The sequence below is a fragment of the Grus americana genome, chromosome 2 (genome assembly GCF_028858705.1).
Source record: "Grus americana isolate bGruAme1 chromosome 2, bGruAme1.mat, whole genome shotgun sequence".
Lineage (NCBI taxonomy): Eukaryota > Metazoa > Chordata > Aves > Gruiformes > Gruidae > Grus > Grus americana.
The window spans coordinates 155,968,900-155,996,657 of record NC_072853.1 but is presented as its reverse complement, the minus strand read 5'-3'; the positions used below and the strand labels follow the sequence as shown (position 1 = coordinate 155,996,657).

The following is a 27,758-nucleotide window of genomic DNA, read 5'->3' as shown; positions in this document are numbered from 1 at the left end:
TGTTATGTTTATTAGGTATCTAGCTCTTGTTAGTGCCTTAGCCTGTGGTGCAGATTGGGTATTTATTCCTGAATACCCACCAGAAGAAGGATGGGAAGATTCAATGTGTGTTAAGCTTTCAGAGGTAATGTATTACTATGTTTGGGATTTCCTGATGTCTTTGCAGATGTTTGTTTGAAAAGAGTGATTTAAACATGTAATCAGGACTTTCAGCAAGTCTTTGCTTCTGTTGTCACAGGTAGTGCTATTTGACCTTAAAAGTTCATTTCCTGCATTCTGTGATTGTTTTGAAGAATTATATGACCTACTCTAGGGATTACATAAAACTATTCCTATAGATAAGCATTATCCTCATTAATTTGATATAAGACATTTCACTTCACCAATGAGAAGACTTGTATGAAGACATGTGTGAGAACTCTGAAGTGATCAAGTATAAGAAAGATTTCCTCAAATCCTAGCAGTTTAATGTATAGCAATTGCTTATAAAATTGTGCTGTAAATTTCTTTCAGTTTTTTATTATATGGATGTGCTTTTATTTTTATTATAGAATCGTGCACGAAAGAAAAGGCTGAATATTATTATTGTAGCTGAAGGAGCCATTGATTGCCACAACAAACCTATAACATCAGAGAAGGTTAAGGATGTAAGTGTCAACATCTTTATGATGCACTTTCTGTTTTGTTCTTAAGATAGGGCTTGTTACTAACAATTCTGTATCTGTAAAGTAAATCTGCTTCTGTAAAGCAGCTCATCATACAGCTTGCTGGTTGCATTTTATATTTGTGCTTTATTATCTGAATCCATAGTCTACTTGAGGGGAAACTATTTCAGTGGCTGTTAATTAGAACCTTTTCTCCTTGTAAAATAAGACAACAGTCCAAAACACCTGCATCATGGGTAGAGAGTCTGAAATCAGCTCAAATCAGTAACTGTAATCGTATCTTACTTTGTTTCTTGTAAAATTTTTAAAAACGGTCTGTCTCACAGTGAAATAATACTGTCTACTTTGGACAAAGTCTTGTTGCTTTTTTCTAAATGATTGCTTTGCAAAAAAATTTCATTGGTGTCTAAGATTAAGAAAAAACTTGAGCAGAAATTATTCTGATCTTCCTGGAATGGGTCCTTTAAGAAAAGTTGAAAAATAGTCATTGGCGGGAAGGAGCTGTGACACTTTGATTTTACCTTGGGTTTATCTGTGACTATGAAGTTTTGTTTTCCATAGCTGTCAGTTTGAGAGTAATCTTTGGCTTTTAATTCAGAATTGCAGTTTTACAAAGTAAAATTTAGCAGCAGGCGGTGTTAAGTGTACATACAGCAGATAGCTATTATGCATTTATGGAAGAAACATTACTTGCTTGCTACAAATTTCTGTCAGTTAAAACATTCGAAAACTATAAATACCAGGGATAGAAGATTTTGTAAATAACCTCTGATTTTATTTTTTTCCGGCTTATGGTATCCATTATTTATTCCTAATCTTAGGTGCTCACTGAAGATGTATTAATAAACGATGTCTTTCTGTGACTGACTTTACGTCTGTTACATATCAAATCTAATGGAAAGAAAGTCTGACTGAATGAAGTAGTTTTATTATTTTTTACTGCAAGTTTTAAAAGCCTTGTCATTTAAGATTAAAAGTCATCTTCACTAAAATTTTGCTCAGAATCTTTTGGGATGTGTAATCTTGCACACAGATCAAACATGGGGGGAATAAGACACTGTAATTTAATTTCTTTCAGGTATTCCGATTATAATGTTTAGACCTGTTTTTATAAGGCTGAGGACTGTGCATAATGAAGCCACTATAATTGCAGTTATAGCATTGAAATCTAAGCCATTTTACCATTAATAACTAAAATGTTCCTTTAGATTAGGAACCTGGAGTTTGGTTCTAAGTTAGAAATAAACAAAAGACTGGCTTAACTTTTGTAGTGTTTTCATTACTATTGACATACAAATGTATAGTATATATGGAATTTTATTATTCCAATAGTATGTAAAACAGAGTAATGCTAACACGTGTGTATATAAAATAATGATGATAATAAACCCACTATATTTTGAAACTCTTTGCAGCTTGTGGTTCAACGGCTTGGTTTTGACACCCGAGTAACTATCTTGGGTCATGTGCAAAGAGGTGGAACCCCTTCAGCTTTTGACAGAATTTTGGTAAGTGAACCTAAAATTACTCGTGGTATCACATGGTACATCTATATTTTGATTAATTATTTGGGGGTGGGCTAGTTCTTTATCTGATTAACTTGGTAAATCCAATTATTATCTCACATTAACTGTCTGAATAGCTGAAATTCAAAATAGTGAAGCACTTCATGTAAAGGAATCTATATTAGGATTAAAAAGCAAAGCTATAAGAATAATTGTCCATACTAAAGAGTACTAAACAGCCTGCCACGTTTTCACCTGTCAAGGAATAATTAGTTTCAGCTTGATTTACAGAGAAACCGTGGCCACTTCTGTGGTTGGAAGCCTTGTACTTTTAAGTGCTTGCTTGAACATTCAAACATTATCTATTTTCAGGCAAGTCGTATGGGTGTGGAAGCTGTGCTTGCCCTTTTAGAAGCTACTCCAGCTACCCCTGCCTGTGTCGTGTCCCTGTCTGGAAACCAGGCTGTCCGTTTGCCTTTGATGGAGTGTGTGCAGATGGTGAGTTTCTGGCAAAATGCCAGTCTATAGTTACTCATTAACTACAACAGATTGCTGTGTACAATAACAGCCTATTGTCATTAAAACACTGATGGGAAAGTGTGTGGCAGTTTTCTGCATTTGAGAATAATGAACTTCATGTGTGTTCTCTATGTTATTACTCATTTGCGAACTACTAACAAACAAGAAATACATATTTTTTAATTTGTTTTAAAATTAATCTCAGATCTTTTTTTTATTGCTACAACAAATTCTTCAGATGCTTGCATCCACTTACACATCATACACGATAGTCAGGTTTCTGCACTAAAACTCTTCAGCTTAAACTAAAAAAAGAAAATGTGAAATAGATACATTGGGGGTTTTTTTTATTTTTTTTTTTTACCCAGGAAGGCTTTAGGTGTCTGCTTCTACTTTCCTCTTCTCCTGTCCACTGTAATTTATGCTAAGAGGTAGCTCATAAATTAATGAAATGTCAATACTTCTTTTTTCACTTTGGAAAGCTGTTTCAGAATGATCTATTTACTGGAATATATTAAATAATCAACTTCCTGTGTTTTTTAAACACATTGAGTAATCAACTTGTTTTTTCAAGACTCAAGAAGTCCAGAAAGCAATGGATGAGGGAAGATTTGTTGAGGCTGTGAGGCTTCGTGGAAGGTATGGCCAAAAACTTGTGTATTAATTTATTTGCTTTAGAAAAGCTGAATTGCTTTTCTGTTCTGCTGCCACTTGACATTTTATTTTAAATAATGTAATATCCACATGGTTTATGTATTCGAGAATAATTGAGGAGACAGAAGAAGAGTTGCTAAAATAGAATAATTGAAATTCTTATCTGCATAAAAACATACAAACCAAAGAAAACTCCAGTACTGTGTCAGGCTAGTAACTGATACTAGGATAACTAGTCACAAAGAAAAGAGCTGCTGTGTTGTATAAGATGACTGGTAGCAACCATATGTTTGTTTATTCAAGTTTTTGAGGCCAATCCCATGAGCTTGTTTGTAAGTAGCTGGTAGTTTTCCAACAGTAATGTTGGAGGGAGACATTCTGTGCTCTTATGTGTCAAAAAAGCATTTTCTGTCTCAAGTAATAAAACACTTTATCACCAATCTACAAAACTCATTTGCCAGCTATATAGTTATTTTATATTTTCTCACTGTTATCTTACAGGATTGAGTATTTTCCAGTGTTCTTTCATTTCCAGTTTTTATTGTGTTTTGCATTTGTAATAACTTCGGTCTAAATATTACATACCTGGTTTTAAAAGTTTCTGAAAAATTCAAATGTTTCTTTAAAAAAACTGAGTTGAAAAATTTACTATTTATCTTATATTATCTTATTTACTTATTTATTTAGGAGCTTTGAAAACAACCTTAACACCTACAAATTGCTGTCGCACAAAAAACCGGATGCTGAGCTTCCGAAGGTAAGGGGGGGTTTTGTGTAATGCATGTCTGCTTCTGGGGTGTCTTAACAAATAGTGTTTTTCTTCTTCTGTCCCCCTCTTCCTGTCTTAATACTATTTTCAAATCTATGCCATAGGATACTTTATAAAATTAGTTAAGTATTGTAAAGCAGAAAGAGCAACACTCAACTTTATTCTAATAATAACTAACTTTTTTTTTTTAAAGTGAAATACCATTCTAACTAGAAAACTTCCTGCCTATATGGTTTCTTTTTGTCTTGGACGTGTGTCTGGTCCTAATAGTTACTGTTATGCTATGTGTTTGTTAATATGGAGGGAAAGAAAGGGGATGTAATCATGATTGAGTCTAAAAAAATCTTGGGATAAAGAAAGAAGATTCAATATAACAGTATTCTAGCCCTCCCTTTTGAAGGGCAAAACCGCTCCAAGAACAAGGGTAAGTCCAGGAATTCATGGGATGGAACAGCGAAGACAGATGCGTCACACTTACCTGATCTAATAAGTCACTGTGCATGATACAGCAGTGGACATTTAGTTCTTTTCTGTGTAAGTTGTGTATAAGAGGAAATTTGGATTTATTATGAAGCAGACACTAAATGTATTGTGCAAACAAATTTCAGACAGGATTTTTTTGTTTTCATTAGTGGTTTACTGAATAATTTTAATTTTGACCATAGTTGGTGATTGTCACCTTACTGGTTAATTCCTTTTTTAATTGTGTTTTGTGATGCTTTGTTACCTTATTTGCATGATTATGTTAGTTATGGGGTTTTTTTTATTTTATTTTATTCCAATTAAATATTTGAGTAATGATTAACAGTATCTTCTCAATACTATTAAGGAGAAAAATTGCAGTGAAAATAGGAAAAGTTCATTTGAGTAGCTGACATCTGCTTGGAAATTCTGTGGATAGCAAGTAACATGATCACAACTAGCCATTTCAGTTGACAAAAATTACTGTGTAATAATGTCATGGAAAACTTCACACAGTAAAGGAAACTTGGTTACAAATGAAAAGTCATAGTAGGACCTTTCAGGGAGACTACAATAAAATAACTCTAGTTTAAATTATACTTTTGCTTAAACATAAGTAAGTATATAGACCAGAGTTATTTCATATATACCTGCCAAAATAATATATATTTTTTTTTTTTACATAAGGACCTAAGTTTGACCTCCAAGAGATCAAAGAATTCACAAATTTTTTGGTGGATATTCAATGTTTGCTTTATCAGATCAGGTGTGCATTTGTGGGGGTTTTTTATTCACCAGTGTGAATGTAGGATTGTTAGCATTGGGCTTTTGTATTTTGTTTTAAAATAGTTTTGCCATATCTTTTTGCAATGGATGACATTAGAAGGAAATGTAGGCCACTTGTAATTATTAACTACTTGGATTTGACCACAGCAGCCAAATCTGTGTGCTTCAATAAAAGGGCTTGGATGGGAATTAAATAGTAGATGAAATGTGCATGTCACAGGAATTGAGGAAAAGGCTAAGCTGATCAGATCACTAGAGCCTGCTGAATGTTTTGCTTCAATAGTAGTGTTGTACACAGATATTTCGCTGCTTCCTTTGTGTTTTTCTACACTCCTTTGATTGTGCCAGAGCTAAAAAAGAAACCACGTACATCCTGGTTTGGGGGTGTGGGGTTTTTTGGTTTGGTTTTTTTTTTTTTTTTGGGGGGGGGGGTGGATTGGACGAGATGCCATGATCACTACGTAACAACTGTTCTGTTTTTTTGTTTTGTATTCCCATCTTCCAGGATAAAGCTAATAACTTCTAGTTCTTCTGCAGTACCAAAGTGTTACAATTCTATTATAAGCAACTTAAAGTCATCCAGCTGACCTAAAGCATGATGAATTTTAGTGTATAAGCTCAGGCTGTCAAGCTTTCTTGCATTTGTTTACTTAGTTTGCTATCATTTAAATTCTGTTTGCTAAATTTATACACATGGTTTAAACTTTCCCGAAGGTCAGGCATATAAAGTTTTAATTCTTTACTTATATTTTGCTCTTAGTATTAATTTCAAATCTGTAAAAATAAAACAAAAATAATAAATTGCAGTGCCTTCTTCATTTTTTTGGTAATGGATTATATTTTTATGTGTTGTAAATCAACACTTATTGATGTCAGTGAAACTCTATTGATTTCTTAATCAAAGACAGTGGCCCATGACTTATCTGGAAATAAGCCTTCCATTTCAAGGAATACATCATATACAGAAGATCTGCATTTTATGCTTTGCAGTTAAAATTTAATCCAAAGATGCTTATTAGCATTTTACACACAGTAGCACTCTTGCTTTTTTTACCCTTACAGTGCACATTTATGAGTAATTTTTCTTTTTAATGAAAGTATTGAAGTTTTTTCCTCTGGGAAAGAATCCATGAGCTGAATGATAGTGGATTTATCAGTGTAAAGTAGTAATTCCATTGAGAGTGTTCTTGATTTGAAAACTGTTGTTGTTTTAGGGCTGTATCTGTTGTAACAAGACAGAAGTTTTTAATAGTATTTTGTAGCTAGATTGTGTGATTTTTGGCCACTTGTATTATTGTTGAAGTCTCTAATGCTTACATCCATTTAGATGTAGTTGTGTTATCTAGAGTACCATTGATAACAAAGCAACATAAATGGGGACTAAATGCATAGGTATGGAATACATGCTATATACACCAAAATATTATTTCATGTTATATTTTAAATAGAATCTTCTCTCTTACGTTGCCTGTGGTTTAAATTACAAATTTGTATTTGTTTATCTCAGACTTGCCATTTCAGTAGATTAGCTGCTTACCTGGCTTACTCATTAAACTATGGAAGACACTGTATATAAGCACAGTTACTTTAAATCGTTAGGAAATGCTTTAAAAACTGCCATAATCTGAAAATGTATGGTATCGTGAAAGATGCCGAGTGCTCCTGTTTACTACTATATTGTCAACTGCTCTGAAAACCTGGCCGATACTTTAAATTAAAAGTTGTTGTCTGTTCCACTTTGCACGGTACTGATGATATACACCTAACCACTATGATGTACAATCAGTTTCTACTCTTCTCTTGGCTATTCTGGGTGGTTTTGCAAAAAAATACTGCTTTGCGAACATGGAACTGGTTGAATAACACAGGGTATTTTATGTTGCTTGAACCTAGCTGAGCTAGAATATAAAAACCTGAATAACTTAACCCACAAACCAAATAAAAATGTGATAGTCTTATTTAAAAGTGGACATTCTTTTTTTAAAGTATTTGTTTCTACGCAATATTCTGCGAATGGGGAAATACGTGTATGTATCTTCTAGTTAACTTCAAATTTTGGATGGGTTTAGGGGCTTTGAAATTTCCTTTCCTACATTCCAGTGTTTAGCAACTGTGTATGATGGACAAATTAACCATGGTGTAGAAATTAGTGCTTACTAAATATTATTTTTCTCTTGCAGACTAATTTTAATGTGGCAGTTTTAAATGTTGGTGCCCCTGCAGCTGGAATGAATGCTGCAGTGAGGGCTGCGGTGAGAGTTGGCATAACTGAAGGCCATAAAATGTTTGCTGTCATTGATGGATTTGAAGGTTTTGCTAGAGGGAAGGTCAGTATTACATATGTGGATTACATACTAGTATGTACCCCATCCCATGCCCTCACCTTTGTTTATGTTCTTAGAAGGTATGTTCTGTCATAGCTGTTATGGGAACTGATTCTGTAAGTAAGTTCTTTTATTTATAAAGATATATAAACCCCAAATTGTAACAGCATTTCTCAGCTATTCTAGTCAATAGATTAATTAATCTTAAGTATGCTAATCATATGTTGCAGAGCTACAAAATTAGTTCAGGTGAATCCTACCTTCAAGTTTTGGTCAATGTTTAGCATATGGTAGGTTTTCCACAGAACAACAGAAGAGTTACTGATTCTGTGCGATGAATTGTTGCATCTGTGCTTCTTTGCTATAAAACTTTGGAGTTGTGCTTGTTGAGGGAGGAAGCTCTCCCCCCCAACCCCCAGGTGAGTTAGATTCTTCTGTTCCCCTGTTTTAAATGTTAAACCATCAGCTGGTCTACTGAGGAGAAACTGGATAGAAGCTTTGTTTTCTATGCCTAGCTGGAGCCATAGGTCCCAAAACTAATTTCAAAGATCTGGTTTATAGATGTTTGTTTCACATTCAGTAGGAGAGGATGTGAAAATAGGATCATGATATGAAACAAGGAGGTAGGGTTCAGCATGATCTGGAGGAAGAAAGAGCAAACAGACAGAATGGGAAGGGATTGGTAAGAATTCAGGAGAAATTAAGTTAACCTCTTGTTGCTGTTTTCTTTCTCTGTCGAGTTCATTTTTGGTGCTGTCTGTGCCCAACAACTTGTTCCAAGAGCTTTAAATTAAGTAGTACCTGGTGTTTGCTGCATGTCAAGAGAAGTAATTGGATAATTAACAGAATCTCATTTTTTTACTTCAAAGATAAAGGAAATCAGCTGGGGAGATGTTGGAGGCTGGACTGGTCAAGGAGGATCAATTCTTGGTACAAAACGGTAATGGTCAATATTCTGCCAATTGTTATGATGAATTCCAGTATTTTATATAACCAGTATATGATTCCATGCTCTTTTCCTTCCACAGAATGTTTTAAGTCCTCAATTTTTTTTTTAAATCGTTATGTTCCAACTTGGGTATCTTTATAGTATTGTACCAGTTCTGAAAAGAGAATGAAAGTAGGAGCTGGGACCTCAACTTAAATTTCCTGGGATCCATACACTTCAAAGGATTGCACACCTGTAGTTTCTTTACAGTTGACGTGATTCCTTACTGGTTGTCAGGAAGAATTATTTGTATGGATAAATATGTAAAATGAAAAATATTGCATTGCCTGCTCGGTTTACTGTTTCAGCTTAATAATTAGTTCTTATTGCTGCAGTCTGTAAAATGTTTTTATTTTTCTTTTGGTTTAATAATTTTTAGTACTCTTCCTGCAAAATATTTGGAGAAGATTGCTGACCAGATGCGCACTAACAACATTAACGCCCTTATGGTTATTGGTGGATTTGAGGTACACTGAAATGTCTAATTATTCTAAGTAGAGTAGAATTCCTAACAAAAGGAATAGACAATTTTAATTTTTACCCAATCTTCATGTAAAGTGCATTTGATTACAACTCTGTTTGATACACAGTACAAATAGTGTTTAGGGTCAGAAGTATTGTCAATCACTGCTTCTGTGGAAAGTTCGAGACAGTGACTAGTAACTGCAAAAGGGGATGTGCTAAATGGATAAATGAGATAGCATGATAGTATTTTTGTATTTTAAAAAAAAATAATTAATTACTTCAGTAGTGCAAGTTCCAGTCTATACTGTATCAATACTTAGAACATACTTCCAGGAGTTCTTGACCTTTAGTAGTAACTGCACTGTGGTCCCTTATTTAAGCCACTCTTTCTCACACAGTGCATTTCAAAATCTGTCATTGATCTAGAGAAGTATTTTCTTTTTTTTCTGTATTTCATGTTCATTTCATTTTACCAAAATAAATTTATGAAATCTTGATTCAGGAAAGTATTTTGCCAGCTCTTCCCAGAGAAGAATATGCTTATTGCTTCTTGATAAGGAATGAATCATCTGTTTTTTCCAAGCTGTTAGGCATGGCTCTAGTTCAGAAATGTTGAGATTTTAAAAGAGGAGTAACAATACCTGAAGATTGGGGCACTAGTTTGCAGGTGTCCTACAAAGCACTTTGTTATGTCTAAATTTTATATTCTCTTGAACATGGATGTTCTACTTGTTTATTTTCAAATGTATTCTTGTTTTTAATGCTTTCTTTTTTTTGTGTATATTAGATTTTAGTGGTTCTTTAATGCTTTGACTTGAAGTGTGCTGTGGTAGAAGTGGCTCCCCCTGTGGCCCCTTCCATTTTATCATTCCAACTTCGCTCTTATTTTATTCATCCTAATTTTTCACCCAATGCCTGTGCCCAACAGGCATACCTCGGACTTCTGGAATTGTCAGCTGCCCGAGAGAAATATGATGAATTCTGTGTTCCAATGGTTATGGTTCCTGCAACTGTATCCAACAATGTACCGGGTTCAGATTTCAGCATTGGTGCAGATACTGCTCTGAACACTATAACTGATGTAAGTCTATTCTGGTGTGTGCGCTTACTAACAAAGCAGTTCTGGTTAAAACTGACTGAATTGGCTAGAACTGGATATTTTTATAGACCAGAACTTTGGAAATGTAATCTGGAAAATGATACAGTTACTTGATATGGCCATATTCATGATACTTTTTTTTTTAAAAAAAATGAGAAAATTAGGATCCCAAATGCTTCCATTAGGTTTCCTCTGAAATTAGTGACCTGTAAATTTGCAAAAGCAAAATAAGATGGCATATATCTATTGTATATGGAAGAAAGAAACCTAAAGCTAAGACTTGATGATCATTTGATGCACTGTAGAGGGGGGAAAAAAAAAATCCCTATTATATGTACAATATCAGTATACCTAGCTGTAACAAACACTGAGTGAATGTTGTTCTGTTTAGAAAGAGATCCTTATTTAAGTAACTTCTTTAGTCCTCTAATAGAGAATGTAAGATCCATATTTTTCTAATAATAGGAATTACATGTGCTCTGCTAATAACAGATTTAACAAAAAGAGTTGAGAAATATTATGAAATATTTAAAAATCAAATCCAATGATATGCTAGAAATTAAAAATGCATTGATTAATACTAAATTCAGTTGGACAGAAAGCATTGTCAAACACCATACACATTAAATTGTCAGGCATGCACATTTACAGTTCATCTGCATCACTTAAGAAGCAGGAATCTGTCACACATCTGCTAAGAAGAGCAATTCTATTTCTATATATTCTGACATAATTTTGTTTCTGAAATAATAGCAGCAATATTAGACTTCCTTCAATTATATTATTTTTTTTTCTAGAATAGTCTGTGGACACATATGTATTACAAATATAGTTGCAGAGTGTCCATAGTTTGTTTAAAACACAGCAAAGACCTAATAAAACATTTGTCTTCAAAATTGAATTTACATTTTCACTTATAAAGAAGCAGCAGAATTATTTCATAACTTGGTGAATTACAATGAATTGCCATATTATATTACAAGTTATGTTTTCTGATTTTTTTCTCCAGCCATGTTGGAGCCAGAAAATTGGAATTTTTCACTGATTGTATGTATTGAGCTACATTTTTAAAAAGTGAAAAATAACGAGCATAGTGGTCATAAGAAGCGGGAAAGAATTTCAAGTTGCTTTTGAAAATTAAACGTCATTTAGTCTATCACTTAGATTTATTTGAAGATTTGAAGAATTCCTCAAATGCTATCAACTTCAAAAGCACTAAAATAATTTTACCTGTTCAATTTTTGTTTTGTGTTTGCTTTTTTTACTATGCGAACATAAATATTTTTATTATAAGCAAAATAAGCCCTTGTTAGGAAATGTCAGTTTCCTTAACTGTTGCCTTGAACAAGACTGTAAGCTAACTAAAATTTATCTTGAAGGTATTCTTTATAGACAACTTAAGTTGTAAATATTGATGTTGTTTCCAGTTCTGGTAAATAAAAATATCTCTCCAAAATGATTGATCACAAATTAAGGTGAGTAAAATGATTGTGCATAACACCTACTTTTCTTCTTTTCTTTCTTCATAAGCTTTGTTTACCTAACTGACTTCTTTTCATAGGTTATTTCATGTAGAGGGGATATATTGTAGTCAGTTGTCTCTCTCTCCTTGTTGCTGTGTTTTGCTTTATATTTAGGTTTCTAGACATCATCTGCCTTCATTAGATAGTAAAATGTCAGTATATATCTGTATTTTCAATGTAGTAGTTGAACACTTCTCAAAATGATATTCTTTTACTAATAGCTTCCATCTTGTTTTTGCATTTTATTTTGCCGAGACTTTTCTCTGAAATAAGTATGAAATGTAATGGCTTTGCAAGGTTTAGATTCAATCCAATGGAAAATTAAATTTTGTTCTTTTTTTGGGAAGGAGCCGACTTTTGTATTGGGGAAACATTTCTGCTTGATATCTTTTCAGTTTTCTACTCTGATTGTTTGAACATGATTTACTAAAACTGCTAATGAGAAATATATCCTTTCATTCCTGTGTCACATGTACAGATCAGGTTCAGTAGTGATGATGCCCCCTATTAAACATGACTTATAGGCTCAATACAAGTCATGCAATTGACTGTGGTAAATGAAAGTAGCAGATGGACGTGAATGTCCATGATACCTAGTTTATAGCATTTTTATTTCTGTTGCCGCTATTAGGTCAATAAATGCATCGTAATTTTCAATGCTGTCAGATTAGTACCTCTTATGAACAGCAACATGTCATCACACTTAGTTTTTCTGTGGTACTGTTCTTACTTCTATGTTCTTGACAACTTTTAGTAAGGTAAGTACATTTTTGCTAGGTGATGAGGCCTTATTAGTGTTTGGCATTACTAAATGCTTGTCAATGTTAAGCTGTTTGAAACTTGTCAAGGCATGTGAATGGTACCTTGAGACATTTGCAGATAAAATGTGTTAAGATGCTGCATTTGTAAAGAAAAACAATAAAAACCAGACCAACAGATACATAATTTCTGAATGAGAGATTAGGCAACAGTGTGCGTTTCCCTGAGTCCTAGATAGTGGATGGTACATTTATCATAAATTAGAATTTAGATTCTGTAACAGATTCTGTGACTCTCTTGAAATGTTCCATTTTTTCCATTTTTGTTTTAAAATATAAGGTTCTAGTCAGTTGAATAGTAGAATTTGGTTTGTATTTTGAATAGTGTTTTAAATTTATGATATCCTGTATTTTTCACTTAAGTTTTCAGAATATGAGTGAGAACAACTGTCAACGAAAACTCCAGTATAAAATATGTGGGGAAAGCTGGATGTTTCTATACCTGAAAAGGGTATGCTTAAGGCTTGTATATCTAGATATACAAAATAAATTGTTTAGAACTGCAGGATAAGAACATGGACTTCTGTGAAAAGAATCATCAGTAACATAACTACCATAATAAAAATACCCATATTATCAATTTCATGTTGCTAATCCAGTGAAATGAATAGAATAATATTTCAGATAACAGACCTCTGGAATATGACAACAAAGAAGCGTTAAATGTTTTCGTATGTAACCATGAAGGATAGAAATTTCTTTTTAAATGAAAGTTGGATTACTTAATATTGATCAAAAAGTGTCCTTAGCAGGTGGAACTAAAAAGCAGAAACCTACTCTGTAATTAAGCAGAATGAATAAAAAGTTAGACTCTTTCAGCTGCAGAATATGGAAAAGATTAAAATTTAATTTGAAAACAAGCCTACTGATGGGCTAGAGGAAACTGATGGAAAGAGGAATAAACCAGAACAAGGTATGGAAGAATATTCATTTGATTTAGGAGTTGTAGAAGTCAGTGGGGAAATGAGGGGCGGAGGGGGAAAGGTGTCAGCTGGAGATGGAGAAGAATAGAACCTGAAAAAGGAAGAGCCTAAAACTCATTAATGTGTTTATTTTGACAATTTTTCATCAAAATGAAAGGGGTACAGGCTGAACAATTGGTTTTGTGAGAAGAATAGCAAACAGCCACTGAGGAGCAAAGCAAGCTACGGTTAGATTGCCTTAATGCAGTCTCCATGCATTTCCCTTGAAAAACAGACTCCTGTACCCTCCTAGTGCTGGTACTAGCATATGTGGCTCCACATTAATCTGAACTAGGAAGCTGAAAATTAGCCTGGCCAAGCTAGCTAACAAATTAAATTTTCATCCACTTCCATCCTAGCAACAGCTGGATGTGGAGCTAGGGCAGTAAATCCATTGCTTTCAATGACCATTTGCATTTAAATCAACATAAACTCAGCAAACCATATTATCTGCTTGACTGCATGTATTTTTATAAAGCATCCCTGGTTATGGCAATACCCTTTTTAATAACACAAATACAAAAAAAGAATGGGAAGTGATGAAATAATTTTATTGACATAGCACAGTATCCCTCCATAATCTTACTGTAGTACTTTTTTAAGAAAAATAATTACAAAGCAATTATTAAAACCACCAATCACTTGTCTACCCTTTATAATTATTGTGACCCTTTATTGAAAGCATTTTCATATTTTGCCGTGGTGATGCGAAGATGTTGCATATAGTCATCTAATGCTCATGCTTGGTGAAGGTACATTCTTTGGATATGTTTGCTGGTATCACTTGCATCAAATAAAATGGCAATATTTAATGCAAGTAAAACATATCTTAACTGCATCTTAACATATCATAAATGCAGACTAACCAGTTGTGTTAGTTATTGCTCTAAATCTCCCTTCAGCTTGGTTTCCCAAAAGTCTCAATATAAAACTTTTTAGAGAAACTCATGTTTTGCAGATCTCCAGGAAACCAGGTGGTTTTACCAAATCAGTGCAACTCAGTGTATGTCTTTATTTTTCAGAAATAAAAATTGCAAGCAGCTTGAGCTGGGTTGGGCTAGGCAATTACTGAAATTTTCTCAGTGAAGTCTTGTCAAGGGGAAAAAAAAAAAAAGACAAAAATCCATTTGTTGTTCCTCTGGCTATACTGCTGCTCAGAGCTACAGGTCTGAAAGAACTGTCTTTAGACTGTGTTTGAGACTTAAAGTGGAAATGCATCCTAGCACTGAGCTTAATTGAAATTTCATACTTACAAAATGCATGAGTAGAGATAGACTTCAGAAAGTCAGTTTGCACTTATGCACCTACTGCCCTCCTGTCCTCCTGCTGACAGGATCTGCTCTATCTTGGTCAAAAACCTGGAGAGCAGAACTTTCACAAGTGAATTTTTTTCCTATTGCTTTCTCCTAAGTTACTGCTTTAATCAATCACTGTATAGGTATTTGTGGTGATAGCTTGATAGCTATCTAATTTTGATCTGCAATAGTTTGCTTCTCTGAACTGATTTGAGAAATTGAAATGATGAGACTTCTGTGAACATCAGTCCTTTCTGGGAGAAAGATTAAGAAAAATGTAACATACTGTGTAATCAGGCTTTCTTGTGGAGAGTCATTACATAGGTGGTTTGATTCATTGCCACACGCCATGAAAGATGCTGATTAGTTTAGATTAGAAATAATTGAAATGATGTAATTAAAAAAAAATGTTTACTGACTTAAACCAACTGCAAAATCTTAACCTTTAGGTATTATTTTGATATCTATTAGGAACACCTAATCCTTTTCAGGTGACTTATTTTGTAGTGTTTGGAATCTTCCCAAGGACCTACAGCTGCTTTTCAAAGAATCCTTGAACTATACTTGCAAACTTTATTAACTAATCCATGTGCACATATTCCTGGATCTTTCTGGGCCTATGTTCAGTCTATGTGCACAGAGGCAGATGTGTGATGTTGATAGTATCCTGGAAGGCATAGGCAAAACTTTTTTCCTTGGTGGAAATAGATGTGTGTCTTGACTTTATAGGATAACATAGTTTTTAAAAAAGCAGCTTTCTTTAAGCATTTCCTTCAAGTTGTAGGTGTTTTACTCGTTAACTTTCTAAACTCCTTAACATTTATCAAACTTTGTTCTTTAAGTGGTTTCTTGTGGAATGATTTCCAGTCTACCTTTATGCTGTCTTTTTCTGTCCAACTGCTTCATACTTCTCTGCTGTGCACACTTCACGTTCACTCTGTATTAACTTGCACTAATCTTCTGCATTTCTTCAAAGAGCATTGTGCCAATGCAACCCCAGTGCACTGTTGTGGTATGTACGGGATATCATGCCCCAAATAATTTCACCAATTGTATTTACTTGGGCCAAGGACAGCCAAATTCACCATCACATGCAAGGAGTCATTAGCAGAGCAATCCAAAGACAAGGAATATATCACTCATACTTGTACCACCGCTTCAGGCCTATGAAAGTTGTCTGCAGCTACATGAGGCACGTTCCCGCTTTGAGGAGTTTTGCGTACCTATCTGTGTGTTGCCTGCTACTATTAGCAACAATGTGCCAGGCACAGACTTTAGCATTGGTGCTGACACTGCCTTGAATGCTATTGTGGAGGTAAGACTGCATATCTTTTAAAAGTTAAGATGATAAATGCATAAGATGAGGGTACCTAAGGACCTTGAAATGTCTAGTTTTCTAAACTAATTCAGTTACTGTGGGTTTTTTATGTTTTATAGTTAAGTTTTCCAAGACTAATTAAAGATTAACCTAATAAAAATTAATTACGTTGGATGTTTGGGGACTTTTGTTATCTGCATTAGTGCTTAGGACACTTGCTTTCACTGAGAAAAAAGATATTTTGCTTGCTTTGATTTTGATTTTTTTTTTTATCTTACGGAGCTCTTCAACATTACTTTGATGAAAGAAGAAAACACGTTTTATAAATAAATGCTACATTTATTGCATGGGCTAATGACTGAACTCAGTGCAGCAGAGTATTTTAAGTACGTAGTTAACACTAAACACATGAATAATCCCATAGACTGTATTAGGCTTAACATATATTAAGTGCATATAAATACATGCATAGTATAAGCAGTGAAGTCTACCACTGACTCTAACAAAACAGTTTGAGGCCAGAATTTGCTATGAATGAGTTCTCCATTTCAGAGTGATCAGTCTTCTATTTTTAGTCTGCTATAGCTTTTTCCCTTGAGTACAACTGCTATAGGAACTCTTGAAGTTCTTTACATTCCTGTTGAGTCTGCTGGAGCTGCAGCAAAGGGAACTGAGTTGAGGTCTAATGCAATCAAATGAGTAAACCTCTGAACAGCTCTGGGCTTTATCAAACCCCTCATTATCAAGCCATTATGAAGTAATTGGCCAAGAAAGTCAGAATAGAGATCTGGGGGTTTGAGAAATGCAGGTTTGTTTTCCTGCTCTGATACAGTGTTATTTATTTATATAGAGTGAAAAACCTCTGGTAGGTAATTGAAAGAGCTATGTCAGAATATATTATGGCTTGGTCTTTGGGAGATGCAACACAGCATCCCTAAGGTGAAGATAACTTAAGATGTAGTGTGAGTAAACTGTACCGATACGTTCGTAGGCAGGACGCAGGTACCTTTACTACTATGTTAGCTGCTTCCCCCTTACCTACTTCTATAAATGTCAGGCTAAGTCTGTTAATCATGACTGGTATCACTTCAAACCGTGATGCACCTGTAAAAGTGAAAACATGAAAACACAATGGAAAAAAAAATGATCGTATATATTGCTGCTTCCTCTTATTTCACTGTTTTTATTATTAATTTTAATTGCAATTTGTACAGCTTTCAGTAATGTTCTCAGTAAAAAATGAAATACAAATGGTTGTATCTATTGAATTTCATTATGGTTAGAATGTTTATGCTAAAAACAGAACACTGTTGATTTGATGAAGTTTTGAATATCAGATTTTTCACGAAGTTGGCTCAGCTCATATGAAAGCTCAACTAGCACTGGAATTCCAAAGAGTACTCCAAAAAGAGTCACCATACCTCTGTGTTTAAAACTTATGAAACTTGCTTCAGGCATTTGAGCTTTGGCCTTTCTAGCCTATGGAGTAGTATATGGATTAATGAGTCTTTAAAATCCCTCTGTGCCATTTTTGTATTTGGGTATTTCTGTCACAGTCATTCTGAGAGAGCAAGAATAGTAGAAAGTTTCTGCTGTCTCTTGTGTAGTCAAGAATAGAAATTCTTCTAAATAAATCTAAAGTGAGTAATCCCAAAAGCAACTAATGATTTACATCCTCGCTTAGAGCTTAGTTTCTCAAAAGGCAGAAAAATTCATTCTGCTACCAGAATTTTTTTTTTTAGAAAGCTTAGCACTTACAGATCTTTTAAGTCTCTCAAAATGAAGGAAATCTTCACATGTGTATTTATTTCTACAGTGTCTAAAGCCAAGATTTTTTTATATCATAAGCTAAACACGTACTATCCATCTAGTTCTAGGCAGCTTTTTTAAAATGAGTTAAAATTGGTTCGGTGCTGCATCTGCCACTATTAAAAGTAATGGAGATTTTTATAAATTTGTTACTGTTTATCATATGCCAGTATTGCACAAAAATTCTTATGAAAACCACATCTGGAAGGGGAAAGTAAAGTGCTTGAGAACATCGTAAAATGCAAGACCGGTAAAAGAAAGTGTCATTTTGAAGAACTGATGAAGTTCAACGTAGGCTTTTGTGGTGTAGTTTGTTATGTATCTTTTGGTAGCTGGACCTAAGTAAATGCATACACTGGTTTTAGTCCTTCAGTGCATTAAACCTTATGATGTTAGAAGTTCTAGGCTTTTATTATTTTAAGTTTTCTCATGTATCAATTTATTATTTATTCTGTGGTCTTAGTTATATTTTTAAAGACCATATGGCTCACAATCTTCATTTCAGCCTGTGAAGTATTATTTTCAGTTAGCTGAATGAAGGTTCTGTTTGTAAAGATCTGTGAAACAGAAATACCTCAAATATTACAGCACCTGCAGTTACTCATTCAGAAGATCAGCAAGTCATAGGGATTTTTTAATGTCACCATAATTCAGGTTTCAAGATGACAAACTTCACAGGTACTTTTATTTCTCAGGTATTTTTTTTTTTACTAAACAGAACTGGTATAGGGACAGTACATCAATTCTGGAAAATTCTTCTTGTCACCAAGTCTGGTGACTTTTTTTTTTTTTTTTTTTTAATTTTTAACAGAAAGAAGGAAATAGTATCTTTTCCTTTCTATTATATGCTTTCTGAAAGGAAAATACATTATCTGATGACTTTAAAATAACTTTGAAGGGTAGAAAAATTCATTCTAGGAAGTGACAGTTTCTCAAATAGCTTTTCGACTATCATTAAAACCTGGCCATGCATAGTAACCTAGTTCCTAGGTTTCTGTTTTCCTACATTTCTATGATTTCCTAAATTTCCTGGGTCCTACCACGCTGGAGATTTTCTCTGGTATTTTTCTAAGTCTCTTAGGCAGCTCTCATAAATATTGGTGTTAATTGGTGACATGTAAGCAACAGATGTCTTTGCAGAGAACTTTTCTTTTGCTATTCAGAGTAAGATTGCAAGTGGAGATTGCAGTCTTTTTATAGTAAGTATGTACCTATTAAGAAAAAAAAAAAACAAACCCACTTTTTTTTTTTTTTTTTCAAAAAAGGCTCCAGTAGTGCTTGAAAGAATTACATTTATGTGGATATCATTATTGGAAAGTAAACAATAGGGCAATACATGGTCAGGACTTAAGTTTAAGAAACTGTAACTGTTAAGTATGGTTGGGAATGCAGTGAATTTTAAAATCAATACTAGGAAGAAATAAATTCTTCAGTAGTGAATAGAGTTAAAGCGAAGAAGAGAAACTTACTCATACCAGAGCTGATTAAAAAGCTCCTTTATATCTATTTGTATCTCTGTTAGAAAACTATCACAACTTCTAATTCCGTGCACCAAACAAAATTAATTCTTGTTTTAGTATTTGCAGGAAGCAAATAAACATGAGTTGATAGTACCAAAATATTTTAACTGTGGTGTTCAATGTATGATTTATAAGAATTACTTTATTACTTGGTAATTATTATAGTTACATGGATTATGCTATGTTGGAATTTTTAAGGATGTATTTTTTATAAATTCTTTAAATTCTCTCACCAATGTGACATAAAATTGCATGACATAAACCCACAGAAATTCAGATATTTTTATTTAAACTTACAATATTTTGTCTTTGATTAGACATGTGATCGCATCAAACAATCGGCCAGTGGTACCAAGCGTCGTGTATTCATCATTGAGACCATGGGTGGTTATTGTGGTTATCTGGCTAATATGGGGGCCCTTGCAGCAGGAGCTGATGCTGCATATATCTTCGAAGAACAGTTTGATATTCGAGAACTCCAGGTAGACAGCATTACAAATGTTTTCCTCATTTTTAAGTAGACCCTAAAATTGTTGTACACATATAGTATAATGTATATATTTGAAGCAGGTGTCTCATGTTACAAAAGCCCCAAATGCTTAGATTGTATCTAAAAGCTACGTTTGTCAGTAGCACTTTCATATAATGCGGGTTCTTATGCCATATTATATAAAGGAACATACACCAGTTATTCTTGGCATCAGACTCAGTTAACTCATAAAATTACTGCATTAGTCATTAAGCACTACTAGGTGAGTTGTTTCATTTTTAGACCTGGGCAGTTTTAAAAGAAAAACAAAAATGGGGGGGGGGGAAACCCAGCTTTTCCATTTTCCTATTCATGTCAGGAATTGAACAGTATTTAAGGTATAATAGATGCCAGCTTTGCTGCCACAACTATTCAGAGCGTGTTTGGAGATATTACTAAAATAGACATCTCAAGCTATAAGGATTACAGATTAGGGTGTAAGCTGATATGGAACTTGTCTACTATGAGGCTTTCACGCTTCTGAGGCAGTTGGCATTAGCTGTGGTCATGGACAAATACAAAGCTAAACTGATAGAAATTTCCTGAAAGGAAAATTGGCGTGAAATGCATTGTAATTCCTACCCACTCATTTGCCAGTGGCATGTACTCTTTGTGTCATATATGGGAGTACAGCACAGCAGTACGCCACAGTATCCATAATAGGACTTTTGCAAAGGCAAGATACGATCTTTTGTATTTTTATGTATATTGACATTATCCAACTTGATGCTATACCAGTACAGCATACAAAAAACCAACTGCGTGTTGCTATTAAAATCAGTTATTTGTGACATGGAGGAAGAAGTCAGTTTTAACCCAAGATGAATAGCCATACACAGTATATTATCCTAGATGTCCAAAAACCTGCTGATTATTTGAATTTGCACATATTTGATGTGCAATGCTTTACAGAAGTTCTCAGGATATGTAGGCTCACTAAAGTTGTTCGAGTTCTGTAAGGCTTGGTAAAAATACTTTTGTTGTTTCTAGGCTAATGTGGAACACTTGACTGAAAAAATGAAAACCAGTATCCAGCGTGGTCTAGTGCTGAGGTAAGCAGAAGTAGTTTTAATAGATGACATCAGGGATGCTGAGCACTTCCAGCCAAGTAGGCTGTTTGGCCACTTGCAAAGGCACTCTAAGTCTATATTCCTTGATTATTTCTTTAGCATGAGATTGTTACTAAAGCTGTAGCTCCAGAAGGCAAGTCTGGGAGCTGTGTGGTGCTCAAGTCCAAAACTTCCTTCTTTCTGTGTAAATATATTTGCTTTATAATCTAATATTTTATCCTATTTTCTCATTGTCTTTGTCTTTTATTGTAGATTTTTGCTAAAGAGAGTGTGAAAACTAGCATACACATGTACACATATAGTATGGACTTTACGATAAAAATCCTACTTAGATTTTAGGAGATAACGCAAAATATCTTTCAAAAATCGAAACATTTAAAATATGTTGATGAGCATGTTTTAAAATTACACCTTCTTAGGCAGCATGAATCAGGCTGTAGCTTCTCTCCTGAGCATTTATTTTCAGTATTCTGAGTAGCAAAGGGCTGAAAAATGAATACCACAATAAATTGTATGAAGACACCATAATATTTGTTCAGGTTCTACTAGTTATATGACTCAGGTGAAAAAATACCCTGCATTTACAATATTGGTAAGGAACAGCCTAAGGTACTATTCATTATCCATGCTTTTTATAAAAGACAAAATGATGATATTGGATGTCAACAATTTTTTGTTTTAATGCAGTTTTTCCTCTGCATAATAAACTTGTCAGACCTAAAATTATATTTTTCACTACCTTATTCAACAATGGATTGCAAGTGACCTGCCAGTGATGTCAGTGCAGTAAAAGTAATGCAGACTTCAAAATCATGGGCATGTTACATGAAAGTGAACATATGTGATTAGATGAAAATACCCAAGCCATGATTAGTGGTATCAAAAAAAAAAAAAAGGGAAAACATTTGTCTTTCAGTAGCTGTGAAGACATCCACTACTTAATAGTAAGTTTCTAACTGTATCTGGCCTTAATTGTTACAGAAATGAGAACTGCAATGAGAATTACACAACTGACTTCATTTACCAGCTGTATTCTGAAGAAGGAAAAGGAGTGTTTGACTGTCGAAAAAATGTATTGGGCCACATGCAGCAGGTAAAAGTGACCTTAAAATTACAGACAAGCTAACTTTGTATGAACAAAGAGCATACACTATTTAAACATTTCAAGCAAGTCTGACTCAGGATTAAAGAAAAAAAAAAAGTGTGTGGATTTTTGTTTTTAGGTAGCTCAGAAGTTTTTGTTAGGATTATATTTTATTGCAATTCTTTCTTAAAAAATCTAGGGGAAAAAAACACATTAGATTCCTAATGATTTTCATTTTTATTTCTCTCCTGTCTATATTACTAAAAAAAAAATACACTTTTTTTTAATAGATAATATAGCTATCTCATTATTATTGTAATACATCCTTAGAACACGCTTATCTGCCCATCCATAATGTATCTGGCTTCTGAACCCTGGAAGAGATGAGATTTCATTAAGAAAATACGTGCAGGTGGATTGTTCTTGTAGACAGAAGTGAGCTACTCCTTGTGGTCTTTGTACCTTGTATCTCTTTATCTCACTGTACTGCTTGTTAATGGACAAAGAGAAACTTTCTAATTTGGCTACACTAACCACCAAGACTGAGGTAGAGGAAAAAATACATGTAGAACTGAATTTCTCAAGCACTAGTACTGAAACGAATGTCTTTTAAGTCATTTCAAGTTGTACATATATTCGCCTTGCTCATATATTTTTAGATTATTCAACAATGAGGTTGGCACTTGCTGCATAAAATTGAGAAAAGTTTATTTTGAAGGTCAGGACCAGCATTAGTTAAACAATCTGTTTGGAGCTATTTAGAACTGCTTCACATATGATTTGAGTCCCATCTGCTGCATTGAAAATGGACAGAAAAGTCAGACTTTATATCATATAGATGGAGGGTTTAAAAAAACCCAAACCAACACTTTTGTTCCCAGAACTATATAAAGGCTGCTGTAACACTTGGAATGAAAGCAGTCAAAAAAAAAAAGTGATTATTAGTTTAGGAAGCGCCAAGGCCATTGTTTCCCCCTAGTATCACATGCATGGCACTGTGGCCTTCCTCCTTCTCACTGCAAGTCAGCTATGGCTATGCTTCCCAGACTCCCTAGATGACAGAGCATTGGTGCTTGCATTTCTGGGGCTCCATCTGACACCCCTCCTTCAACTGGTGCCTGCTTTATATTATGTTGAAACCAGGTTGCCCTGTGGCAGCTGGGCAGTGCTTTAACATCAGCACTAAGGGGGAGTGGAAGGAAGGGAAAACAGTGCCCTCCCTTTATCCAAGTGAAAAGTATTATTGATTCAATGAGAATTCTACAGGTGCTTAATAAATTTTAAATGTTTTACCATGATTTATGTGGTGGGGTTTTTGTTTTGTTTTTCTAAGTGGGGGAAATGGAAATAAGATGTAAAGCAGGCATTAACAGAGATGACTAATAAAAAAAAGACACAAATACTGGTTTGATAACTAAACTAACCCACACTTAAATTTTCACTCAGGGTGGTGCACCTTCCCCATTTGATAGAAACTTTGGAACAAAAATTTCTGCAAAAGCCATGCAGTGGATCTCCAAAAAACTGAAAGAAACCTACCGAAAAGGTGCAGAAATATTTGGTGCTCTCTCTTGTTGCTGTCTGTGATTAGCTATTGGTATATAGGACTATTATGCAAACATATGTATATTAGTTTGTTTCCCTTGTGATGATATTTTTATTATTCAATAGTGCCTTGCTGTGCTTCCTGCTGTAAGATTTCCCCTCAAGTGAGGTCAATAATTCAGATAAGAAAACAGCTTGCTTTCAAACAAAAAAAAAAAATGCTAGTGTGATTGCAGTTTTTCATGCATGAAGGAATTGATGGTTATATAGTTACATCTGTTCTTCCTTTTTGTTTCATGGTGGCTACATGGGAGACAGAAGAAGGTAATATGTCTTCTTTGGGAATTTTTGTAAAGCACTATTTACTAAAAGCTAATTTAAAATTGGATGTTAAAATTCAGTCTTATTGTTGCTTAATTAAACTATATTTTCATTGCTAATCACCAAAGCTAAATTTAAAAAGTGGAGATCTCCTAACCCTATTAAAGTACTAATTGATGTTTTATCATTACATTATTCAGTAACTGGAATTAAGCTCCTGTAAGCTCCCTATTCAATTTAATTACAGAAAAAGGGTATTTGTCCTTACAAGTGTAAGTAAGAAAGATCCTGAATTATTTCATTCTTTTTAGGAAAAGTATTTGCCAATACCGATGACTCAGTTTGTCTGCTGGGAATGCGTAGACGCAACCTTGTTTTCCAACCTGTGGCTGAGCTGAAGAATGAAACAGACTTTGTGTACGTATACACTGCTTACATTTTAAATATCTCAGCACAGGCTTCCATTCACCACATCAAAGGAACAACTTCTCCACAGCACTGACACACAGCATTTGCCAACCGTTTTATTCCACTTCTGTCTTTGGCCCATATTCAGCCACTGATTCACTTTGATTGTTCGTCTTCTCCAAAAACCTTTCATTCTTTCTCCTCATCCTCCTTATACTTGGAAGTCTCTTGTTATGAATTCTGGGACTCCACTGTCCTTTTAAATAACTGTTTCTTAATTGGCTAGAATTACTTTACTTCTGGTACAGTTTAGCGGGGCAGCACTTTTGTGCCAGTTTGGTATTACACTTACCTATAAAGAACAAATTCCAGTAAAATCTATTTATTCCTTCAGTATTTTGTCCTTATCAGGTCAGTGTTTACATCCCACCATACACGTCAATCTCTGATCCTATTTATAAGACAGGCCATTACTGTTAGTAGTCTCATCTCTCTTTTCTCACCACACCTCTCATGCAGGCACAGGATTCCCAAGGAGCAATGGTGGCTGAAGTTGCGACCACTGATGAAAATCCTGGCCAAGTACAAGACGAGTTATGATGTTTCAGATTCAGGCCAGCTGGAGCATGTTGCTATGCACAGCCCAAAGGAAGCAGAAACCGGAGCCATCTAAAGAAATCACTTTTAGATTATTGTAATAGATGCACATTGTGAGTAACAATGCTTTAGAATCGTTACAGCTTTGTTTTGTAACATTTAAATTATTGTACCAGCACTTTATGTGAAACAATTCAGATGTCACACAGAGTTTGTCCTATATTTGTGTTACGTTTGAAACAAACCCTAGCATCTAATGGACAAGCACCATTTACTGATACTCCCCTTTAACAGGAAGTGCAACACTGTTCTATGCACTCTGTAAGTTACTCATCTACCGCACTTTGTTTCAGAGTACTTACACCCAAAAATTGTGTAGATGGCTAGCTTTGTGTTGAGTTACAGGATGTGCTTAATCTATCTGAAGTGAAATAAAGTACTGTTGCAAACATCATGAGTGATGTCAGAAATTGCATTCACCTGCTTTTAAACAGTGGGAGGAAATAATGCTCTTCACTGGAGCATAGAGAGAATCCTTTGTGAAGCAACTGCCCTTGTCCTTCCCTAGCCAGACTGGAAGTACTTGCAGCAAGGGAAACTGTTTTGCATTGCTGCTTCAAGATGAGGCTAGAACTCTGAATCCTTTCTCCTTGTACAGGGATGATAAAACTATTTTTCAGGGGGAGGGGGAAGAAGAAAAGCTTTAACAACTTGAGATTCAGAAGGGTGTGACCTGGTCCTTGCTTCATGTTTCCTTTCTTTAAGACTATTAAACCCCATAATCATGAAAAAGTATAAAATTGTGGCTGACAAACACAGCCAAAAATGTTTTCTCAGGTCAGCTTATCTGTTAACTAGACCTTGACAAAAAATTAAATACTAGGCTGTGTCATATCAAAGTATAACTGAATGCTACCCAAACTGGCAAGGTAAGTTGAACTTAAAATCCACTGTATGCTGCTTTGTTGGTGATTTACCCACTACACTGCAGTTTACTGCAGCTGGAAGGTACTGTCACAAAGGTCCTCTACCCATAGGTGCCTTATGCAGAGGAGGGTGAAATTATCACACCAAAGAATGAAATCTGCAAGTATGAGACATAGTTTTTATATATCCAGCAGCAGACATGATTTCAAACACATACACTTAAAACTCTAGAGTTTTACATATAGAAAAATATTTAATTTATATAGTATTCATATGCAATTGAAGGAGTGAGGCCTCAGTATATTAAGGTCTGTCTTTGCCATAACAGAGCAAATCATTCTTGTTCTCCAGTACTGTATGTTAGAAAATTTTTCACACAGTTACTTCAAGAAAGACAGCTTTTAACTGGTTTGTTGGATACTTGTTAAAAGCAGCAATGAACACTTTAAGTTGGACCATAGCACAGTTTAGAGTTACTACTAAAGCCTAATGATATAGTCACACAGACTGGCTCATTTTGCACTAGCTTGGATGTTCAGCAGCAATTCATCGTTTGACCCATGAGGGATCTTTGACAATATCTGCATTTTCTGGGCCAAGGACAGCTTGACCACGAGTGCTCTTCCCAAGTGCAAGATACCTGCAAGAAAAGAGCAGAAATAAATGAGAATCTGCTGCATGCAGTTATCCATAACTCTGCTATACAGGTTAAAAATATTCCTATCTCAGGAAAAAGTGCTGTTTGAGATGTACCCATCATTTGTTTTCACAGCATCATTTGTATTTGCGGTATTTTTTTCCCCAGTCATCACAACAGTCTCCTAAGGCACAGTCCTGACTAGCCCATCTCCTTTGCCCTGTCTTCTTCAGCGGTGGGATTGCTAAGCCTAAAGTGGAATTCAGAAGTCTAAAGCAGGACAAAGTGTTACAAGTCAAAGAACCAGCTCATGTAGCCAGGAGCTGGACATGCAAGTGTGCTCCTTCTCCAGGCAGTTTCTGACCCTTCAGAAGTAAAACAATGTAGGACAGTGTTACACCTGCTCAAATGCAATAAGCAGGACATAATTAACCTCTCTCTCCAGGTTACAAAAGCGAATGGCAAAAGTAGTATGAAAGGCCAAGGGAAGAAATCCAAGAACTTTATTATGACAGCTTTCACAAACACTTTTCTTCTTCAAATTTGGTTTTTGTTCTGTTTTCCAAGTAAGCATTTTCCTAAGTAAGTTGAGCACAGACTTACTTGTTTGATACATCAACCAGGTTATCGCTGTTGACAGCAAAAAGTTGTTCTCTGTGCAACTGCTTCATTTCATCTGAAATCCCATATAAGAAATGTGCCATTCCTAGGGAAAAAATAAAATGAAACCACACACTGCACTGGTGTACTGGAATCTGTTACAACTAAGTGCACGAATGAGCACAAACTAAGACAGGCACATGTGCTGGAAGGGAAGAATAGAGACTACTGTTAGGCCATTGTTCTGAGACAATAGCTAACTGTAAATCAAATATCAAAGGTTAGAACTAGGTAAATTACTTTTCTGATGTAGTAAGAGTTTTTTGTTTAGGAAAAAAAAATTCATATTCTCTTCTGGCAACTGATTTAGTTTGTCAAAAATCTAAGCACAACAGTGGTCCAGAAAACCTAAAACACCCCAACATGATTTATTCTAGAGTCAGTACTTTCTAACAACGTTGAGCCAAACTGCATTTCACAAAGCTTCTATTTTTATTGTGGTTTATAACAACAAACTCTTAGAATTTGCAATCAGTCACAGTATATGTGCAAGACAAAG

The 27,758-nt window shown here is 34.7% G+C and overlaps 2 protein-coding genes across 7 annotated transcripts in view; one reads left to right on the top strand and one right to left on the bottom strand.

Moving 5' to 3' along the window:
* The window catches only part of PFKP (phosphofructokinase, platelet), a 48,050-nt gene extending 22,561 nt beyond the window's left edge, over positions 1–25,489 (top strand). For 2 of the 5 annotated variants that reach the window (XM_054815366.1, XM_054815367.1), the window contains 16 exons: positions 16–124; positions 552–647; positions 2,081–2,173; positions 2,543–2,668; positions 3,264–3,328; positions 4,031–4,100; positions 7,541–7,687; positions 8,554–8,624; positions 9,052–9,139; positions 10,066–10,218; positions 19,799–19,963; positions 21,001–21,062; positions 22,062–22,173; positions 23,611–23,710; positions 24,342–24,447; positions 24,958–25,489. In XM_054815366.1, coding sequence (XP_054671341.1) covers positions 16–124; positions 552–647; positions 2,081–2,173; positions 2,543–2,668; positions 3,264–3,328; positions 4,031–4,100; positions 7,541–7,687; positions 8,554–8,624; positions 9,052–9,139; positions 10,066–10,218; positions 19,799–19,963; positions 21,001–21,062; positions 22,062–22,173; positions 23,611–23,710; positions 24,342–24,447; positions 24,958–25,111 — 1,717 coding nt within the window. In that variant the 3' untranslated portion in view covers positions 25,112–25,489. Of the gene's footprint in view, positions 1–15; positions 125–551; positions 648–2,080; positions 2,174–2,542; positions 2,669–3,263; positions 3,329–4,030; positions 4,101–7,540; positions 7,688–8,553; positions 8,625–9,051; positions 9,140–10,065; positions 10,219–15,996; positions 16,150–19,798; positions 19,964–21,000; positions 21,063–22,061; positions 22,174–23,610; positions 24,034–24,341; positions 24,448–24,957 lie in introns of all 5 variants that reach the window. The other 3 variants (XM_054815368.1, XR_008575726.1, XM_054815364.1) reach the window with 3 other exon arrangements.
* Positions 25,490–26,124: 635 nt separating this feature from the next.
* PITRM1 (pitrilysin metallopeptidase 1) overlaps positions 26,125–27,758 on the bottom strand; it is a 30,088-nt gene continuing 28,454 nt past the window's right edge. For both annotated transcript variants that reach the window (XM_054816412.1, XM_054816413.1), the window contains 2 exons: positions 27,203–27,305; positions 26,125–26,602 (listed from right to left, as the gene is read on the bottom strand). In XM_054816412.1, the coding sequence (XP_054672387.1) occupies positions 26,509–26,602; positions 27,203–27,305 (197 nt within the window). In that variant the 3' untranslated portion in view covers positions 26,125–26,508. The remainder of the gene's footprint in view (positions 26,603–27,202; positions 27,306–27,758) is intronic.